Source organism: Protobothrops mucrosquamatus, unplaced genomic scaffold (genome assembly GCF_001527695.2).
Source record: "Protobothrops mucrosquamatus isolate PMUCROS unplaced genomic scaffold, P.Mucros_1.0 scaffold2818, whole genome shotgun sequence".
In the NCBI taxonomy this organism is placed as follows: domain Eukaryota; kingdom Metazoa; phylum Chordata; class Lepidosauria; order Squamata; family Viperidae; genus Protobothrops; species Protobothrops mucrosquamatus.
The window spans coordinates 141,690-158,878 of record NW_015388851.1 but is presented as its reverse complement, the minus strand read 5'-3'; the positions used below and the strand labels follow the sequence as shown (position 1 = coordinate 158,878).

The 17,189-nt window shown below is 43.0% G+C and overlaps 1 protein-coding gene across 1 annotated transcript in view; it reads right to left on the bottom strand.

Annotated features, from left to right (window-relative positions):
- ITPR2 (inositol 1,4,5-trisphosphate receptor type 2) overlaps positions 1-17,189 on the bottom strand; it is a gene marked incomplete at both ends in the record, with an annotated part of 125,169 nt that overhangs the window by 15,870 nt on the left and 92,110 nt on the right. The window contains 9 exons of the mRNA XM_029286076.1: positions 597-704; positions 6,496-6,615; positions 7,275-7,370; positions 8,471-8,581; positions 9,270-9,470; positions 10,197-10,453; positions 13,142-13,325; positions 14,533-14,720; positions 16,720-16,828. Coding sequence (XP_029141909.1) covers positions 597-704; positions 6,496-6,615; positions 7,275-7,370; positions 8,471-8,581; positions 9,270-9,470; positions 10,197-10,453; positions 13,142-13,325; positions 14,533-14,720; positions 16,720-16,828 — 1,374 coding nt within the window. The remainder of the gene's footprint in view (positions 1-596; positions 705-6,495; positions 6,616-7,274; positions 7,371-8,470; positions 8,582-9,269; positions 9,471-10,196; positions 10,454-13,141; positions 13,326-14,532; positions 14,721-16,719; positions 16,829-17,189) is intronic.

Genomic DNA, 17,189 nt, shown 5'->3' with positions numbered 1-17,189 from the left:
GCGTCAGGATCAGTGCTGCTTTCCAGCTGATTGGTGCTTCTTAAGGGCTCAGCAGAAGCACCAGGATCAATGCCAAGGTCCAGCTAGAGCTTGGCGCTGATCCTGGCGCTTCCGCTGAGCCCTGACAGCCCTGCAGCTCCAGCCGTCTCTCGCTCAGGCTTGTGTGGTGCTGCCACCGGTTCAGCTCATTCCCCTCCCCCGCTACCACTTTTCTAGGTCGCGTACCACCTGCCAGGTGCCAATGTACCACAGGTGGTACCCATACCACTGGTTGAAAAGCCCTGTCCTAGGAGTAGGCAGCCTTGGCTCTTTTATGATTGATGGACTTCAACTCCCAGAATTCCTGGCTCAGGAATTCTGGGAGTTGAAGTCCATCAGTCATAAAAGAGCCAAGGTTGCCTACCCCTGTCCTACACCCTTGGCGTAACCTGATGACAATTCCACCTTACAAAGCAACAGAAGGAAGATTCCCTCATGAACTGTCACTCTTATCTCAACAAATCTCATATCTCAGCAGCAGCAGCAGGAGTCCTCCATGAGGTGGAAAGTAGCACGGAAGGCTACAAATATTTTCAGTTCGGCGGGCAAGCGTTTACCTCAATTTGAGCGGTGTGGTTGGCGTAATACTTCAAAGCTTCATCTCCTTCTTCTGGATCTGCCCCAGGCTTCAGCATGTGTTGCAATGCTTTATTGTGACGGGACAACTAAAAGTGAAAAGGAGGGGAGAAATGCTAGAGGTGGCATCTGGGTAGCTTGTAGACAAAAGGCAAAGGACATATTCAGTTCCACTGAATAAAATACAGGCAGTCCTTGGCTTACGACCACAACTGAGCTGAAATTTCTGTTGCTCTTGAGACATTTGTTAAGTGAGTTTTGCCCCATTTTACAACCTTTCTTGTTTCAGTCGTTATCACTGCAGTGGATAAGTTAGCAATCCGGTTGTTAAGTGAATCTGGCTTCCCCATTGACTTTGCTTGTCCGAAGGTCGCAAAAGGGGATCACGTGACCCCTGGGATACTGCGACCGTCATAAATACGAATCACTTGCCGAGCGTCTGAATTTTGATCACACGATCATGAGGATGCTACAAAGGTTGTAGCTGTGAAAAACAGCCATCAGTTACTATTTTTCAATGCCGTTGTAACTTTGAATGGTCACTAAACGAACAGCCGTAAGTCAAGGACCACCGGTATGCAACCGAAGACGATGGGAACCGCTTAACCGTCTTCTGATTCTTTACTAAAATGCATGACTTGTAAACTTGTAATGTTTAAAATCCAGGAGGAAGTGGGTTGTCTGAATCCTTAGTCCATAGTCGTCCATGTCCTAACTAGGATTGGAGAGATGCCAGTTTGAAGAAAGAGACTGCAGAAGATTACAAGTCATGCATTTTAGAAGAAGGAGAAGAAGATGAAGCGATTCCCACTGTATCCCAAGACCTTAAGCAACATCACTTCAGAATCCAGGGCTTGAAATGAACAGCTGAATATCGCAGCATATTAATGATATTTGACCCCCATAAACTAGAAGAGATAACCTTTAATCTTTATTGTCATTTTTTTTACAGCGGGCACACTGGCACACATTAAAAATGAAATTCTTTGCCTGCTCTCAAAAGTGTACCCATACGTAACACACATATAAACATGCTATATACAATGTATATGTGTATGTATGTGTATGTATGTATGTATGTATGTATATTCAAAAACTAAAACACAGATCACTGAAACTGAAGAATTTATTTAAAAACGTAGCTTTCGTCAGCATCTGCTGACATCGTCAGAGTTCTAGCCAAGATTGAGAATCACGTTCTTATAGTCTCTGTAATGCCAATCGTCAGAGTTCTAGCCAGGATTGAGAATCACATTCTTATAGTCTCTGTAACACCAATCGATTGATTCTCAATCCTGGCTAAAACTCTGACGATGTTAGCAGATGCTGACGAAAGCTAAGTTTTTAAATCAATTCTTCAGTCTCGGTGATCTGTGTTTTAGTTTTTTGAATATGAATATACCCGAGACTCGTATCTTCAAGACTATTTTAGATGTATGTATATGTATATGTATGTATAGAAGGTTTGTACTTGAGCTCTCCTCCTATGGAGAAGGGAGGAGAACCATCACAAAACTTCACCATCCCAGGCCCACAGTTGGTTCAGAAGGACACCATGATCAATGATATCAAAAGCCACTGAAGCTTGTATCCCATTTCAAATTCCAAGAGGAAGTGGATTGTCTGAATCCTTCCCAGTAGGTTTCATGTCTAGCCTAGTATGCAACTGATATTGACCATAGTCATCCATGTCCTAACTAGGATCGGAGTAGTGCAGCTATCTTGCTTCTCCTGCTTCTCTCAACGGGTTTTTTTCCCCCCTTTCTCTGGGTCTCCACAATCTCTTTTAGCTTGTTGTTCTCATTTTCACCCCATGCAAGAGACCACAGGCCCCCTTCTTTTGCAGTTCCTTAAACATTCTGGAGCTCACCTTCAACGAATCCCGGCTTCATCAACCTCACTAGATCACCTGTTGAAAGGTAATCTACATGCTATTTTCATGAGCTACACGGTGGCTCATGAATATTCTTGCCATCCTTATCAGCGTTGAGCAAGCCAAGCCAAACCTCTCTTTCCGATTTCATCTGATGTTTAATTAGCTGCTGTCACCCTAACCCCATTATCTTGTCTCATCCAGATGACAACGCCTGGATTATGACAAGTGACAGGCCTTCGCAAGTAATGACACGTGTCAAGAATTTAATCAGTGCAAATGAAGGTTGAAATCCACGAGAGGCTCAGGGCGAGACATTCAAGCAGATGTTGGTTTCCAGTGAAGTCGCAGGCCAGTTTTCAGACCCCAGTAGCTAATTTTAACCGAAGCGGATGCAAGGTTACATCAGACCATTCGGCTATCGGAAGACAAATTTGCATATAAGCAATTATTAGGAAAACTGGCTTCCAGCAATGAGTGGCCAAACCACCCAACCTTTGCTTCAAAAAGGTCTCTTGGGAGATTAAACATTTTCCATCCCTTCTTAAGAACACTTTCTGCAATGTGTGTAATTTCTCCCTCAACAGAGAAAGGCATTTTTTTAGTAAACATATCCCATGGTACAGAGATATTTTTCTGAAGAATTTGTTGAAGGCAACATCTTACACAATGCTTTAAGTAATTTGCAGGGTATCTGGCCAGCTAATTCCACCCCCTTTATTTTACCCCTCTTATTTTATTTTTAAGGACACACCTGGAATACTGCATCCAGTTTTGGTCACCATGTTATAAAAAAGAGGTTGAGATTTTGGAAAGAGTGCAGAGAAGAGCAACAAAGATGATTAGGGGGGGGCAGGAGGCTAAAACATAAGAAGAACGCTTGCAGGAATGGGGTATGCTTAGTTTAATGAAAAGATGCATTGGGGGTGACATGACAGCAGTGTTCCAATATTTGAGGGGCTGCCACAAAGAAGAGGGGGGGGTCAAACTACCAGAAGGCAGGACAAGAAACAATGGATGGAAACTAGTCAAGGAGAAAACCAACCTAGAACTAAGGAGAAATATCCTGACAGTGAGAACAATTAATCAGTGGAACAATTTGCCTCCAGAAGTTGTGGGTGCTCCATCATGGAGGCTTTTAAAAAGAGTCTGGATAACCATTTGTCTGAAATGGTCTAGGGTCTACTGCTTGAGCAAGGGGTTGGACTAGAAGACCTTCAAGGTCCCTTCCAACTCTGTTCTGTATCTACCGTGGAGGTGAAGGTACATGAGCTAAGCCCTCAAAATTGGTTCAGATTTCTTAATGGAAGGACACGTATCCTCACCAGCTCTACATGGAGTAAGAATAAGAATAACTTTTGCTCACTTCAGGAGAGGCATCTGTAACCGTTGGGAAAGGCTGACCTAAAATAGCAGATGGAAGGGAGGTGGAAAATAAAAGGGAGATAGCGAAAAAGAAAAAAATAGGAATATCTAAAGCGACCCAGGACACTGAGTGCTCCTAGCTTGGTAATGAGAAAGTAACCATGATACGTTCTTTGCAACCCTCATCCTTGTCACATTTGACAACATGTCACATTGTCTTATTTGCCACACTAACTCGGGACCTATTTATATCTCCCAAAGCATGGAAAAATCAGCCATTTCCTCTCCTTCTGGTAAGTTCAACCACAAGTAATGACAGGAAAGGATGTTGCATTGAAAAAAAAAGATGTAGAAACCGCTACTGCCTTTTAAACAGCTTTTGAAACTGAGAGTCTGGATGCCTCTAAAATAAATTGGCGGCCCACGTAAGAATGAAAAGAACTTGTGTCTGGTTTTTATAGCTTCCTCTAATCAGTGAAGAGATTGGAAACCAACTACTACCCTCTATTCATTTCCCTTAATAAAAACCAAAAGCTAAATTATGTTCACTGTGGCAAGTTTTGAAGATCTGCAGACTTAGCTAAATAGAGCGAAGTCTGTTCCAGAAGTGCATCAGAAGTAAGAGATTTATTGCTACCTGGCTGGTGAGATGCCTTACAGACTTGGGGGCGGTGGGGGGGGGGCATGAATTATGGACAACTGAAAAGCAGGAAGCAGAAAATAAACACGACGGAGATAAAAAAAATCAATCCATCCATCAATCAAAAATAGAGCTGGAAGGGACCTTGGAGGTCATCTAGTCCAGGGCTTTTCAACCTTTTCACCCATTGTACCACTTTTAGGATACGGCAATATCCGAGTACCACCAGTCACCTAGCAAGGTGTCAAAAACTTGATGACCCCTTCCAAAAAAAGAAAAAAAGTGATAAAGTACAGGTAGTCCTCGACTTACAACAGTTCGTTTAGTGACTGTTCGAAGTTACAACGGCACTGAAAAAAGTGCCCCCCAAGGCACAGCCGAGCAAGACACCTGCCTGACTGCCCGGCGGCGCTCTTCCTCCTGTCCGAGGTTTTCATTGTTGTGAGCATTTCTGTTGAGGATTGGCAGCGGGGGTGGGGTGGGGGGGATGTTTGGTTTTTATTGCCCCCCGTCTGCTGGGTGGTTGCAGCAGGTTTTGGTCACTTCACATGACCCTGGGACACTGGGACCGTCATAAATATGAATCAGTTGCCAAGGGTCTGAATGTAAATCACAAGACCCTGGAGAGGCTGCAACATTCCAGCTGATCGGCGCTTCTTCTGGGCTCAGCAGAAGTGCCAGGATCAGTGCTGCTTTCCAGCTGGAGCCTGGCGCGGATCCTGGCGCTTCCACTGAGCCCTGACAGTCCCGAAGAAGCGCCGATCAGCTGGAAAGCGGCACTGATCCTGGCGCTTCCACTGAGCCCTGACAGCCCTGCAGTTCCAGCCGTCTCTCGCTCAGGTTTGTGCGGTGCTGCCACCGGTTCAGCTCATTCCCCTCCTCCGCTACCCCTTCTAGGATGGCCGCGTACCACCTGCCAGGTGCCAATGTACCACAGGTGGTACCCGTAGCACTGGTTGAAAAGCCCTAAATTCTAGTCCAACACCCTGCTCATTTCTCCAGATTTTTCAACTGTTTTCCATGAATCAATTTCCATGAGGATATCACCTGACTTGGTGCTACATTTTGCAACTTCTTCAAAAAACGCTTTCGTTCTTTGGGCAACTTCATTTCTTCCGCCTTCTTTTCACGAGCATCAGCAATCCTTGACTTACAACAGTTCATTTACTGACCAAAGTTGCAGTGATACTGAAAAAAAGCGACTTAACGACCATTTTTCACACTTACGACCGTTGCGGCATCCCCAGGGTCACGTGATCAAAATTCAGACGCATTGCCAATGACTCGTACTTATGACCGTTGCACTGCCCTGCGGTCGTGTGATCCTCTTTTTGCGACCTTCTGACGAGCAAAGCCAGTGAGGGAGCCAGAGTCACTTAACAACGGTGTTACTGACTTAACCACTAAAGTGATTCACTCCACAACGGCGGCAAGAAAGGTCGCAAACGGGGGCAAAAATAACAACTATTTCACCTTAGCAACAGAAATGTCAGGCTCAGTTGCGGTCGTAACTCGAGGACTACCTGTATTCATCCAGGGATTTCTGGCCGACATTTCTCTCCCTGTCTTCATCTCTTACACCAGGGGTCTTCAAACTTGGCCCTTTTACGACGTGGGCTTCAACTCCCAGAATTCCTCAGCCTGCGTGCAGGCTGAGGAATTCTGGGAGTTGAAGTCCACAAGTCGTAAAAGGGCCAAGTTTGAAGACCCCTGCTTGTGGACTTCAACTCCCAGAATTCCTCAGCCTGCGTGCCTGGCTGAGGAATTCTGGGAATTGAAGTCCACAAGTCGTAAAAGAGCCAAGTTTGAAGACCCCTGTCTTACACAAACATACACAAATACACACACTTTTTAGAGAGAATTTCCAATCTTGAGGTGCTTAAGCCCACAATCCTGTAACCGCCTGCCTCTTATGAGAGCTACGGAATGCTGTGAGACATTTTGTGACCACTTCTATACGGGGTTGTCCTACAAAGCCCGAAAAGGCAACACAACCACATACCTGGTGAGCTAATATATAGATATTATGCCCAACATCTTTTGGTGAAATACTCTCTTCGCCGTTCTCCTCTTCCTGATCGCTCTCCACCCCCTGGTTGTATGCGTTCTTCATCACGTCCACCTGGAAAACAGATTTCTTTGATTACTGTATTAAATTGACTGAGCTCTAAGCAGTGGTGGGATTCAAATAGGTGAACAACCGGTTCTCTGTGTGGATGCCGCTTCCGGAAGTCCGTTCTGGGCCTGGGCAACAAAAAATTAGCTACTGGTTCTGCCGAAGTGGTGTGAACTGGCTGAATCGCACCACTGCATGAATGGATGGATGGATGGATGGATGGATGGATGGATGATAGATAGATAGAGATAGAGAGGCAGGCAGGCAGGCAGGCAGAAATGGATGATAGACAGACAGACATGGATGCAGTGGTGGGATTCAAATATGTGAACAACCAGTTCTGTGTGTGGATGCCGCTTCTGGAAGTCCATTCTGGGCCTGAGCCAGATTCACTTAACAACCGGGTTGTTAACAAGCGTAGTGCTTCACTTAACAAGTGTGGTGGGAAAAGTCGTAAAATGAGGCAAAATTCACTTAACACATGTCTCGCTTAGCCACAAAAAAATTTGGGCCCAGCTGTGGTTGTAAGTCAAGGACCACCTGTATCCTAGTCACTGTGAGGGTCAAAACCACCTTGCTAGCTGAAAAATTCAATTTTTATTTTTATATGTATATATATATATTTGGCTGTGTTCAGTTATAAAACCAGGTGAAAAGATACTTACCAGCTCTTTTGGTCTCATGTTGAAAAGGACTCTTTCTGCATTTTCGCTGTCGTGCCTGCTTTCCATGATCGCCAGCAAAAGCTTAGAGGCATTATTCTAAAAAAACATCAAGCCAAATGGAGAGGCTGCTAAATAAAAATCTATTTCGTGGATTGATAACCCTTATTTTTCCTTTAACTGAAGTTGCAGGCACAGAGTTCCTTATCAGACAAGGTTTTTAAATGCCTCGAATCTTTTTGTGGATTTGTGGTCATCGTTTTACATAATGGCTTTAAACACCATATTACAGAACTAATTAAAAATATCATCAGTACCAGAAGGGAGTGGACTTTGCAGAGAGGAGGAGGAGGAGGAGGAGGAGGAGGAGGAGGACGACGACGACGACGACGACGACAACGACGACGACGACTGTGGGGTCCTTGGTACTCTCTGAGCTTGGTGGTTTTCTTGCAGACGTTTCATTACCCAAACTAGGTAACATCATCAGTGCACCACAAACATCTGCAAGAAATCCACCAAGCTCAGAGAGCACCAAGGACCCCTCATTTCAACCCTGAGCTACAAATATTCTCCTTTACTGGCGTACAGAATATAAGTTCAGATCTTGTCTCTCTCGTTAGGACCAGCACAGCAGCAATTAAGGCAGCTGACCTGACTCTCCCAAGAGTAGACAAGGGCTGTGCACTTCTTCTCCTGACCATGGATGAGATATTTCTGTCCTTCTTACATCCATCTCCAATTGCAACTGTCATGGTTCCGACAGATGAAACTCTTCAAAGAACTTCCAGGCATTGTTTACCTTAAAGAATCTTTATTTGAGTAGCATAGCATCTCCCCTGAGCACATAGTATCAAAGCACAATTCCCTCCTCCAATTAACAGTCATAAATCACATTCTCCAATTAGTCTGAAATGCAGGCTCTCCCTCCAGCTCTCCAGCCACCAATTCTTATCATCTCTTATTTCAATAACCTTGGTTCTCACACTAGGTCCAGTATTGTTACGTCTAACTAAACTCTCATGCACATTCCTCCCCCCAGCATCACCTAACTCTAAAAGTAAAACATGAAGAAAATGGTTGCATCTCTAACTGTTGTCAAAGCAAAAACATCCGATGTTAGCAGCGTCGACAGCAACAGTGGGAGCCCAATGAGGTCAAGGAGATGGGGACAATGTACACGTGGCAGAATTCCATACCTTCAACTGTAGCACCAGGTCCATCCGATATTTCCCAAGAGGATTGATATCATTTAGGATAAGGGCAATGATTATGTCAATGCCGTTGGACTCATGGGTGGCTATGCAGGTCTGCAAAAGGCAAATAAAGAAATAAATTTAAAATAACAACACGTTGCATAAGAGATTGTTCCCTTCCCCCTTTCTCTGAAAGATGAATAATATCCTAAAGCAGTGGTGGCGAACCTATGGCACGGGTGCCAGAGGCGGCACTCAGAGCCCTCTCTGTAGGCACGTGCGCCGTCGCCCCAGTCCTAGGCCTTCAGCTGGGTTTTATAAAACCTTTTCGCTTTAGGCCTCCTCCGCCATGTACAAAAAAAAAAAAAGGTTCAATCAATTTCAACTTCTCGCGGGGAAAAAAAAGATCTTGCAAAGTTGGAATTGATTGATTGAACTTTTTAGTCCCACCCAGTCTGCTGTTACCACCGCAGCCACGCCCACCCAATGGGCCACACCCACCCAATGGGCCATGCCCACCCAATGGGCCACACCCACCCAATGGGCCACGCCCACCCAATGGGCCACACCCACCCGGCACCCGACGATGCGTAAGTGGGTTTTGGGTTGCAGTTTGGGCATTCGGTCTCTAAAAGGTTCACCATCACTGGTATAGGGTTTCCTGCCTGAGCAGGTCCCTTACAACTTTATTATTATTATTATTATTATTATTATTATTATTATTAATGAGGGATTTTTGAAACAAAGAAAGAAAATCTGAGTTCACATTCAGTTAAGATTTTTCTCTGGAGGCTAAACCTACCTGATTTTCATGGCAGGGGCCTTGACAGTACTCCGTCAAGCTTTCAAGGGTTTGATTCACCAAAGCTACGTTTTTTTCTTTGATGTATAGGCCCAGAAGTCCTAGCCCGCCTGTGGTACTTCCGCAAATACAATCCAAAAACTGAAGGGTCTCACATACGAGGTTGTAGTTGGTCTTGTTGTTCTGGTTTCTTAAAAAGTTCTGGAAAAAGGAGAAAACAAACAACTCCACAAACTGGGGGAAAATAGGTAATGGTTCGAATGAGAGGTAACGCTAAGCCAGGGTTGGAAGACTTAACTGTTGGGATTTGGTGTGATTCTTGAGTGTACGTATCCTTCTTTTAATTCAGTTTGAAAAAAGAATCAAAGTCATGGTCTAGCATGGATTTTTAAAGTGTGGCTTATAGTGTGGCTATTTAACATTGTATCGTGATCGACATAAATTTAATGATTAGACTTGTGCCCAATTCACAGCATGATATATAGTTAAATAGCTGAACAAATAATGAACAAAAATAGATAAATTGCTCTAAACCATGACTGGCAGATTATACCATTATAAACTCAATTCAAGGCTCTAAAACAGAGGTCTTCAAACTTGGCCCTTTTATGACTTGTGGACTTCAACTCTCAGAATTCCTCAGCCGGACACGCTGGCTGAGGAATTCTGGGAGTTGAAGTCCACAAGTCATGAAAAGGGCCAGGCTTGAAGACCCCTGCTCTAAAACATGGTTATTGGAAGTCCACCCAGTATTAATTAGATCAGTATTATAAAATATTTAAATACGTGTGGTATTCGAGGTGTGGTCATACTAAGGTTTTATAAAGCGGTACTAATACGTCACGTGATTTTGATTCTATGCCTCTGTTTGTAGAACCCAAGATTGTATTAGCTTTAACTCTAAAATAGACTATAATAACAGCCCACCTGAAGTTCTCGATTGTGATTCTCACACAGTAATTGGAGAAACCTCAGGATGGGTTGCATGATCACAATGGCGGGACTCATGGTCATTTCTTCGGAAGATTTTTCGTCCGCGCATCCCGCATCTGACCCTGGACCCATGAGGTCGGTTTCCGGGTCCATTTCTCTGCGATACACGCAGTAAGCTTTGGATGTTGCAGTGGAAGCTTCCGCCAATTGTCCTTTCATTCCTTCCTTCAGATGCAGGTTGGAATCCCTCACTGTAGATAAGTGAAAAGAAACACGATTGCAATTAAATATATACTGTAAGGAGCAGGATGGGGCTTTGTCTGTCGATCCTTTGAGTCCATGCTGACTCCTGGTGACTTGGAGTCACCAGGAGTGACTTGGAGTCACCAGGAGTGACTCCAAGTTTTTTATGCGGTTTTTATGACACTATGAAAACAGTTGGGTGTGGTTGGCTAGGTGGTTTGTTGGGGTGTATATTTTGTGTTTTTGAGTTCTTTTTGTCAAGGTTATTGTTGCTTTTTCTTTCTATAAGGTACAAGGCATCTTGGTTGAGCTGGACGGCCATATAAATGTTATCAATCAATAAATATTCTAACTAACACCTATGATGTTACCACCTCCCCATAGCCCTCCAACCAGTGGTGGGATTCAGCCGGTTCGCACCACTTTGGCAGAACCGATAGCTAATTTTTTGTTGCCCAGGCCCAGAATGGACTTCCGGAAGCGGCATCCACACAGAGAACCGGTTGTTCACTTATATTTGCATCCCACCACTGTCTCCAACCCCCCAACTCCTATGCTTCCAGGAATGAAGATCTGGTGGTTTGATTCAATTGATGAATATGCACTTCATATACTGTAGGAGAAGGACAGGCAGAGCTTGGGGTCAGTGTCAAGAAAGGAATCAGCCTAGAGTCATTATGTTGCCACAAACGATCTAAGTTCAACCCTCTTGAATTCCATTGACTCTTATGGAGTGACAATTCAGTGCTGACAGTTAGCTGACCAGATACTCGTGTATAGGCTTATTGAGAAATAAATTGTCTCCACCGGAACTTAACCTGTGATCCTGATTCTTTGTGCCTGACACATACTTACTTCACACAGTCTCAAAACAATTGTTGGTGGCACCGTCTCCGTGCCCATAAATCCTGGGAGAGGTAAGTGCCGTTTGAGGTTATGACAGATAAATGCTACTTTCATGCTTCAAATAAACCTTTTTGAGATCAAATCAAAATTCACCGCTCAACCCTTATAGCTCACCGTGGCTGTCTTACATCAATCATGGCGCCAACGACTTGAGCGGTTAAAAAAGTTGGCGTCTCACAGATCGCGTTTATTCCAGGAAAATATTCCGTAACAATTTTTATCCCTTATTTGTAATAATGACAACTAATTGTATTGAATAAATATAGGTAGTCCTCGACTTACAACAGTTCATTTGGTGACCGTTCAAAGTTACAATGGCAATGGAAAACGTGGCTTATGACCATTTTTCACACTTATGACTGTTCAGCATCCCTATGATCACGTGATCAAAATTCAGACGCTTGGCCACTGACTTGTATTTATGGCGGTTGCAGCGTCCCGGGGTCATGTGATCCCCTTTTGTGGTCTTCTGCCAAGCAAAGACAATGGGGAAGCCGGATTCACTTAACAACCGCATTGCTAACTTAACTGCTTCAGTGATTCACTTAACAGCAGTGGCAATACAGGTCGTAAAATGGGGCAAAACTCAGTTAACAAGTTTCTCACTCAGCAGCTAAAATGTTGGGTTCAGTTGTGGCCATAAGTCGAGGACTACATATAGATAAAGGAATAATCAAAATAATAAATGAATAAACTTAGCTGTTTGTGTTTTTTAAATTACTGATTGTGTTTTATTTTGTTCCTATTTATTTTTACTGTTAGCTGCTTAGAGTCATGTATATAATATTAATAATAATAATAATAATAATAATAATAATAATAATAATAATAATAATAATAATAAAAATAAAAAATAAAAAATAAAAAATAAAAGTTGGAAGGGATCTTGGAGGTCATCTAGTCCAACCCCCTGCTCAGGCAGGAAACCCTATACCAGGGGTAGGCAACCTCAGCTCTTTTATGACTCATGGACTCAGCTATGCTGACTCAGGAATTCTGGGAATTGGTCCATGAGTCATAAAAGAGCCGAGGTTGCCTACCCCTGACCTATACCATTTTGGACAAATGGCTGTCCAGTCTCTTCTTCAAAACTTTCAGTGTTGGAGCATTCACAGCTTCTGGAGGCAGGTTGTTCCACTAGTTAATTGTTCTCACTGTCAGGAAATTTCTCCTTAGTTCTAGGTTGCTTCTCTCCTTGATTAGTTTCCATCCGCTGCTTCTAGTCCTGCCTTCAGGAGCTTTGGAGAATAGCTTGACTCCCTCTTCTTTGTGGCAGCCCCTGAGATACTGGAGCACAGCTATCATGTCCCCCTTTGTCCTTCTCTTCATTAAACTACTAGACATACCCAATTCCAGCAACCGTTCCTTATATGTTTTAGCCTCCAGTCCCCTGATCATCTTTGTTGTTCTTCTCTGTAATCTTTCTAGTGTCTCAGCAGCTTTCTAGAGTCTCAACATATGAGAAGGGCAGCCATATAAATTTATGGAAAAATGAACAAATGAATTCTATAACAGCAGAATTGTACTTCGATGTATGTCATTTTACGTAGGCTATCTTGAATTTCTAAGAAGCACAATAGTGATTTAGGAAAACCTTGATTTATTAATTAGGTTTTTGTTTTGTTTTTTGCTCAGGTAGTATCAATGTGGGCCACGCTAAATACACAAGTGCTCTTATTCCTATTTCATTATTTTTTTTTTAACCAAAATCTCTTTTTCTCCTGACTGCACTGAAACCAACCTAAGGAAAGAAATACCCCCCCTCTTTTATTTTTCTTTTTTCTGGTTACCTCTCTTCTTGGGAGCTGACAAGGTCACGTCTGTTTCCTCGTCCTTCTTTTTGCTGCTCAAATCAATTGTGTTTACCGTCACCGTGGACCGAATTTCCTGCTGGGCTGTTTTCATCCGATCGTACAAAACTTTAAAAAACTTTTCGGATTTTTTCCGTTCGTTTAATTGTTGATAAAAAGAATACTAAAAGAGAGAGAAAAAATTACAACGGAAAAAAAGGTATGGGGCCATCACTAAAGGACTCAGTAACTGTTATAAGTTAAGGACTCCCTGTACCTGGGCATAGTTCTCTGTTGAAAACCCTGTTACACAAATAACACACTACATTCTTACAAAAGTCAGCTAGGGGACAGTTCCCTGTGGCTTATATATAAAATACCATTAGAATACCTGCTGTAATATTTTTAGTTACTTTTCCTAATAATTCTCAACCCTGGTGCTGTTTTCTTTCCTTGCCTTAGAAAATTCGAGGGTTAAATTAACTGGAAGATTATTTTTTTTTAATTGAAAATTTTATAAAATTTTACAATATAAATCCCCCCCTTCCCCAAACCCACCCTTCCACTCCCCCCTCCCTCCCCCCTCACTTCCCAGAGCCAATCACAGGGTTGACAATAAAATAATCATACTCTAACTAACATTAATCAACTATTAAAATAACATATCTATAACCTCCTTTAACTCTCTTTTAGACAAATATACAGTTATTAAAGACAATAATAACATCACTTTAATCATTAAAAATAGTACTAAGTAAACTATGCTGACCTTTATACAACAATAATACTCTAAAATTCACTCAAAAACCAAATGATATTTTTTGGTCCCATATTTACGCTCAATATAATCTATCCATTTCTCCAAACTAAAATATATCTTTCTTGTGAATAGTCCTTCACATAAGCGGAGATCTTGGCCATTTCTGCTAAGTTCGAGACTTTGAGTGACCATTCTTCTATAGTGGGCAGACGTTCCGTTTTCCAATATTGAGCTACTAATAGTCTTGCAGCAGTTATAAAATTCAACATCAATTCCATTTCTTTTGCATCCAAGTCTTCCATAATACCCAACAAAAATATCTGCGGTTTAAACTTTATCTTTTTCTTAAAAATATTTTGAATATTCCACCATATCTTAATCCAAAATGCTTTGACTTCCCTACATGTCCACCAAATATGAAAATAAGTTGCATCTAAATTTCCACATCTCCAACACTTAGGTTGTACATTGGGGTACATACAAGACCATTTTTGAGGATCCAGATGCCACCTATAACACCTTAACTGGAAGATATTAAGGTAGGACTAGCACTTTGGAAGTGGTTTTCATCTGTGGATTGTGTTCCATATTAACCAATATCCGAACTAACAAATCACCCTCCCAAATGTACCTGAATTTGGGTGTTTCCTCCTTCGAGCAACGCAATGCCAAGCAAGATGGCCTCAGAGAATATCCGGTCGTTTTTGGTACTAACAATGACATCGGTGACCAGTTCTGAAGCTCCTTCTTTATCCAAAAGACATTGGATGTCATGCATGGAGGCTCCAGCCTTGTCCACATCTTGTCCCGAAAAGGTCCCTGAAATTAATGGATTTAATTGACCAGTTCATTGGGACATTAAGACGTTTTTGAAAGAAAAGAGAAAGACTTATTCTTAAAATTTCAGTTAAGGATTATCTCATTTTTTCTCCCCTTATCTCTTATCTTCTAATGCCTTTCCTTGTCTTGTCTTGACTTGTCTTGCCTTGCCTTATCTTATCCCTTCTTCCTCCCTTCCCTTCCTTCTCCCTTCCTTTCCCTTCCTCCTCCATTCCCTTCCTTTTCCTTTCCTTCCTTCTCTTCCTTCTCCCCTTTCCTTCCTCCTCCATTTCCTTTCCTTTCTTTTCCCTTCCCTTCCCTTCCTCACTTCTCTTCCCATCCCATCCCATCCCATCCCGTTCCATCCTATGCTATCTTAAAAAAAAATCAGATTTATAGAGAAAAGAAAGAGCTGGAGCAATACTCTGATATATATTCTTCACTCTGTAATATGCTCAAAGAATAGAATTAAACCATAAACAGGGATGCGATTCAGTGATGTTAAGCCCAGGGGTCCAGACAGTGGTGGGATTCAAATAAGCGAACAACCGGTTCTCTGTGTGGATGCCGCTTCCGGAAGTCCATTCTGGGCCCGGGCACCAAAAAAATGAGCTACCGGTTCTGCCGAAGTGGTGCGAACCGTCCGAATCCCACCACTGGGTCCAGCTCAGTGAGATTTAAATGTGTCTCCCTGTCTGTTGAACTGAGAGGTGAAAAAGAATTATAGCGCAAGATTGCATCCAGCCAGACCAGGCTAAAACGTCTAGATCAGCAAATATTGGGCACGATCCAAGTATCTAAATGTGACTTAGAAGCTGTTATTTTTATCAAAAGGAAGTTATATCCTGAGTTCCACTCATTCCACTACATCAGAAGCAGAGGGGAAATAATTGAGAATGTGCTTGAACAAATAATATTTTTCTAGGGGGGGGGGATCTTGTATTTATTTATTTATTTACTTATTAACTCACTGATTGATTGATTTAGTTGAGTCGTATTCTGCCCTTATTATAAATAACTCGACAGGGCAAATATATCTAACACAGCCTCCTATTTTCCCCACAATAACAATCCTGTGAGAGGTGAGTTGAGCTGAGAGAGAGGGATTGGCCTAAAGCAGGGGTATGGCTCTTTTATGACTCGTGGACTTCAACTCCCAGAATTCCTGAGACAGCCACGCTGAGGGGAAAGGGAGAGGTTTCCAAGCTGAGCCATGCTGGCTCAGGAATTCTGGGAGTTGAAGTCCACGAGTCATAAAAGAGCCAAGGTTGCCTACCCCTGGCCTAAAGTCACTCAGCTGGCTTGCAGGCCTAAGGCAGAACTAGAATTCACCATCTCCTGGTGATTGGCCCAAAGTCACCCAGTCACTTTCATGCCTAAGGCAGAACTAGAATTCACCATCTCCTGGTGACTGGCCCAATGTCACCCAGCTAGTTTTCACAGCTAGGACTAGAATTCACCATCTCCTCGTGATTGGCCCAAAGTCACCCAGTCACTTTCATGCCTAAGGCGGAACTAGAACTCACCATCTCCTGGTGATTGGCCCAATGTCACCCAGCTAGCTTTCACAGCTAGGACTAGAATTCACCATCTCCTGATGATTGGCCCAAAGTCACCCAGTCACTTTCATGCATAAGGCAGGACTAGAATTCACCATCTCCTGGTGATTGGCCCAAAGTCACCCATTCACTTTCATGCCTAAGGCGGAACTAGAACTCACCATCTCCTGGTGATTGGCCCAAAGTCACCCAGCTAGCTTTCACAGCTAGGACTAGAATTCACCATCTCCTGGTGATTGGCCCAAAGTCACCCAGTCACTTTCATGCCTAAGGTGGGACTACAACTCACAGTCCCCTGGTTTGTAGCCTGGTGCTTTAGCTATCAGACCAAATTACGGTAACTCTCTATTCACACGAATATATTCACATGAACTACACTAGTAAAAAAATAAAAACAAGAGGAGCTGTTCTGAAGCCAGAATGTTTTAAATCCTAGTTACCTCCACTTTGCAGGGGTTTGCCGTAGTTGCCAGACAGAGGACCGTTGATGCTCCCTCCATAGTCTCCTTTAAAATAACAATTGAGAAGTATTTTTCGCAGGTTGCTGCCCTTTAATAACATCAAAACAGAGGGTAAGAATTAAAGAGGGAGGCAAATGTATTCCTAGATATTTTATTTTCAAGTCTGCAGCGCATTGCAAAACACTACTCATCTATTGATAGTGGTGAAAGAAAGTGCATTTTTCTAGGTTTACGTGGCCAGGCTCCACAGATGCAGCATAACCCAGAAAAGATTGCGTAGGACAGTGGTTCTCAACCTTTTTAATGCCGCGACCCCAACCGATCGTAAGTCGAGGACTAAACCAGTCGTAAGTCGAGGACTAAACCGGTCGTAAGTCGAGGACTAAACCGGTCATAAGTCGAGGACTACCCAACCGGTCGTAAGTCGAGGACTTTCCCTGCCCGGGAGC